Below are 4,611 nucleotides of genomic sequence, written 5' to 3'. Positions count from 1 at the left end.
AAGAGATATATTTTGAAGAGATATATTTTGAAGAGATATATTTTGAAGAGATATATTTTGAAGAGATATATTTTGAAGAGATATATTTTTCCATTTGTAATGACGATGAAGTAACGAAAATGCACCACTTGGTTTTCTTTATGAATAATTGTTATTTATTAAAAAAAGAACATATGCATATATTTATATATATACAATAGATATGTGTGTATATATTATTAATATACATATATGATTTTATTTTATATTTTTAATATATATATATATATATATATATATATATTTTGGTTTTTATTATGTGGATAAAACTAAAAGATGAAGTACATTTTTTTGTTTGTTAATCCTACTTCGGGGGGAAATAAAGCCTCGATATTTACAGAAGTAAGAACGAAGTAAATAAGAAGGATATACATATATATATATATATATAATTATGGTGTATGTTTGAATGAGTGCGTGATATTCCGTTTTGTCCCAAATACTTTTATCTTATCATATATTTTTATATGTTTATATGCTTATATTTTATTTTATTTTATTTTATTTTCTTTAGTTTGGAGTAAATGAGATAATATTTCACAAACCCCACAAATGTCACTTTTTTATATACAATATTTTAGAAGGAGAGAAAGGAAAGAAACCAGGATTTATTAACCTAAGTAATATTATGAATAATCATAGTAAGTATGAAAGTAAGGGTTTTTCGGCTAGTTCGCTTAACACCAAAAGTTTTAGTATGACAAATGATAAGATAACATGTGGAGATGAAAAGAAGGAAATGGAAGGAGAGGGTATATTAAATGGATCTTCGAAAGTTGATCAAGAAGATAAAAATATAAATAATAGTAAAAAGAATAATGTTGATAGTAACAACAATAATAATAATATTAATTATATTAATAATAAAAAAATTGAGACAAAAAAAACTTTAGGACATAAAGATATTTTTGTGTATGTTTTGGTTGCTGGAGGTGATGGAACACTTAATTGGGTTCTTAAAGAAGCTGAGTATTATAATATTAACGACAATAATTTTGCTATAGGTGTTATACCGTTTGGTACTGGTAATGATTTTGCTAAAGCATTTGGATGGAAAAAAATGGATAGAATGCTTAATCACTCTTTTTTATTTGATGTTCTAAAAAAAATTGTTGATCAAACATTTAAATCAAAAGTTGAAAAACATGATTATTGGAATATCCATGTTGTATTAAAAGACCAAGGATATTTTAATAAAATTAATTCAAGAACAAAAAAGAAAGAAACTTTATTAAATGATAATAAAGAAAATTTACATGAAATGAAATTATGTATGAGTAATTATTTTAGTATAGGTATAGATTCACGTATAGGTAGAGGATTTGAAAGACATAGACAGAAAAGCGCAGTGTGTAATAAATTTATATATGCTGTTGAAGGATGTAAAAAAGTTTCTTTTAAAAAAAATACACCAATAAATTTAATTATAGATAAAATGATTCATATGGATAATAATAATGATAATAATGATGGTAATGTTGGTAATAATAATAATAATAATGATGGTAATGTTGATAATAATAATAATAATAATAGTGATGGTAATGTTGATAATAATAATGTAATTTTCACAACGAATCATAACGAATCATATCCTTTATTAAAAAAAGCTATGAGTATCATATGTATTAATATACCATCTTATTCATCTGGTAACGATATATGGAATTATACACACAAAATTGGATTGATCCTACCGAAAAATATTACGAATGATCAAAAAGAACAATATCAAGTATTAAAGAAAACAAAACAAGAAGTAGGAGATGGAATATTAGAATTTGTTATATACCAATCTGGTGTAGATCTAGGATTAGAATTCACCTTGAAAGGTAGAGCCTATAGAGTTCATCAAGGATTTGGACCATGGAAATTACTTTTTAAAGAACAAAAATATAATGTTTACTTTCAAGTTGATGGAGAGTACTACCTTATGTCCCTACCAGATTATATATCTATTGAGCATTATAAAAAGATAAATGTCTTGAAAAATATTTTGTAGTCTCATCCAAAAGACAAAAAAAAAAAAAAAAAAAAATTAAATTGAAACGAAATGGAACGAAATGGAACGAAATGGAACGAAATGAAACAAAATGGAACGAAAGGAAACAAAATGGAACGAAAGGAAATTAAATGAAATTAAATGAAATTAAATGAAATTAAATGAAATTAAATGAAAGTAAATGAAATGAAATGATTTTTGTAAATTCAAAAAAATAAAATGCTAAAAATAGAGTACAGATAACGAACAGTGTCATATCATGCGTATATTATATAACGCACATATATATATATATATATTTAATTATTTAAATAAATTTTTTTATTTTATTTCTTTCTTTTGGGAAAATAATATATATAATAGTGCTATGATAATTATAGGATTATTATATCCACCATGTTTTTATTAAAATATACACATTTATTATTTTTTATAAATTATATATATATATATATATATATATATATTTTTTTTTTTTTTTTTTGTTTAGGTATTTTTTAGTTTATTAAGAAAAAAAAATTAAAAATGTACTATTATAAAAAAAAATAGTAAATTTGTTTATTTCTTTTTTTTTAAACAAAATAAAATATATATATATATATATATATATATATATATATGTATACTCATTTATTGTTATTATTTTATTATTTTAATTTTTTTTTTTTTATTTTTATTTTATTTTTGTTCATGATTCTTTTGATTTATATGATGACCATAACATGACGCACCAAAACATTATAGTCCTTTTTAAAAAAAAGAAAAAAATATATAATTATATAATAATATTTACATTGGTTGCTTTTATAAAAGGATATAAATATATAAATGAATAAATATACAAATATATATATATATATATATATATATATATATAATAATATTTTATATTATTTTATATTATTTAATTTTTTTAAGTAATATATATATTTTATCTAGCTGCACACATATAATAAATTATTTTCATAAAACAGGTATTCATAATGTTTCACGATTTCATAAAAAATTATATCTATAATATATATAATATATATATATATTTTATATATATATTATATTATTGAGCACTAATATATATATTTTTTTTATGTATATTATTAAGGTGAGACTATATGTTTGTTTATAAGTTAAAGGTTTATTATAGATGATATATACCTAAATATTATTTTTATTTATTTATTTATTTATTTTTTAATATTTATTTTATATTTTATGTTTATGTTAATATATAACATGTTATGAGGGTAATTAAGAAAAAGGCTTGGTGGTCGTATTTCAGACGATGGAATTCAAGCGTTACAACTTGTGAAGCAGCTATATTGGAATGTTCTACATATTTTGAAAAGTTTAAAACATACTCAGAAAATTTAATTGAGTGTATAGAAAAATATAAAAAGGATAAAGTGATTTGCTTCAAAAATTATATAAACTATAAAAAAGAAATAAAAGATGTGGTTCATTTTTTATTCAAAGAAGAATCATTAAAAATGTTAAATAAAAATAATTTATTAAGTATCTTTACATATAGTGTTTTATTATGTAATAGGATATCCTTTCCACACAATGAAAAAAAGAATTTATTACTTTTATATATTGATCATTATATTGATAAGAAAGATAAATATGTAAATAATAATCATAAAGATAATGATAATGATAATTATAGAGATAATAATATATATGATCAAAAAGAAAAAGCAAAAGAATTATTATTAATTTTAAAATATATCTTCTATTTAAATGTAGATTACGATAAATATATATTTAATCATATATATCATGAATTAAATAATTATATAGATTTATATTCTTTGGAAGAATTAAATGTATGTGTAAAATTGTTATCTAATATTAAAAATAAAAAATGGATAAATCATAAAATTTTTACTAGATGCATAAACGAAATAATCAATAAATATAAAGATATAAAAATTACAAATCAACATATAAATAATATTAATAATAATGTAATTATTAATATTATAAAAGCATGTTCACGTCTTAATTACGAAATTAATGATATACAAATTTTGTTAGACCATTTTAAAAATATATATCAAAAAGAAACAGAAAATTATGATAATCAAAATAATGATAATAATAATAATGATAACAAACAGAATAATGAAAATATATATATGTTAATAAAAATTATTTATAATTTATTCTTATCTAATTATCATAATTATAAACATATGAACCAATTATTATATTTATTAAAAATATATCTATGTCCAAATGAAGCACAAAAAGAATATCCAATATATCATAAATATAATTATAATAATAATATTATATTAGATAATAATATAAATTATAATAATGAACAACAAAAACATAATATCTCTTCAAATTATATATCTAATGATAATATTAATAATATAAATCAATTATATTTTTATAAACAACAAAATAAATATAAAAATATTATATCTCGTGCAGATACAATCAGCTATATTAATATATATCGTCTTAAATTTATATATTTATTAATTACTTCTGATAATTATCTATTTAACAATTTTTATACGCCCAATGCAAACTTTTTCGATGTAATAAGGGATATCCAC

At 19.3% G+C, this 4,611-nt stretch overlaps 2 protein-coding genes across 2 annotated transcripts in view; both read left to right on the top strand.

The window, feature by feature from the left end:
• Positions 1–315: 315 nt before the first annotated feature.
• On the top strand, positions 316–2,041 carry PRSY57_1470600 (diacylglycerol kinase, putative; the record flags this gene model as incomplete). Its single annotated transcript, XM_012910302.2, has 2 exons — positions 316–381; positions 554–2,041. The coding sequence occupies 2 exons, from the start codon at positions 316–318 to the stop codon at positions 2,039–2,041; spliced, it is 1,554 nt and encodes a 517-aa protein (XP_012765756.1).
• A 1,238-nt stretch (positions 2,042–3,279) lies between these two features.
• The window catches only part of PRSY57_1470500 (hypothetical protein), a gene marked incomplete at both ends in the record, with an annotated part of 2,574 nt that continues 1,242 nt past the window's right edge, over positions 3,280–4,611 (top strand). The window contains one exon of the mRNA XM_020115376.1: positions 3,280–4,611. Within this exon, the coding sequence (XP_019970034.1) occupies positions 3,280–4,611 (1,332 nt within the window).

This window comes from Plasmodium reichenowi, chromosome 14 (assembly GCF_001601855.1).
Source record: "Plasmodium reichenowi strain SY57 chromosome 14, whole genome shotgun sequence".
NCBI classification, from domain to species: Eukaryota; Apicomplexa; class Aconoidasida; order Haemosporida; family Plasmodiidae; genus Plasmodium; species Plasmodium reichenowi.
This window is presented reverse-complemented; position numbering and strand designations above follow the sequence as displayed.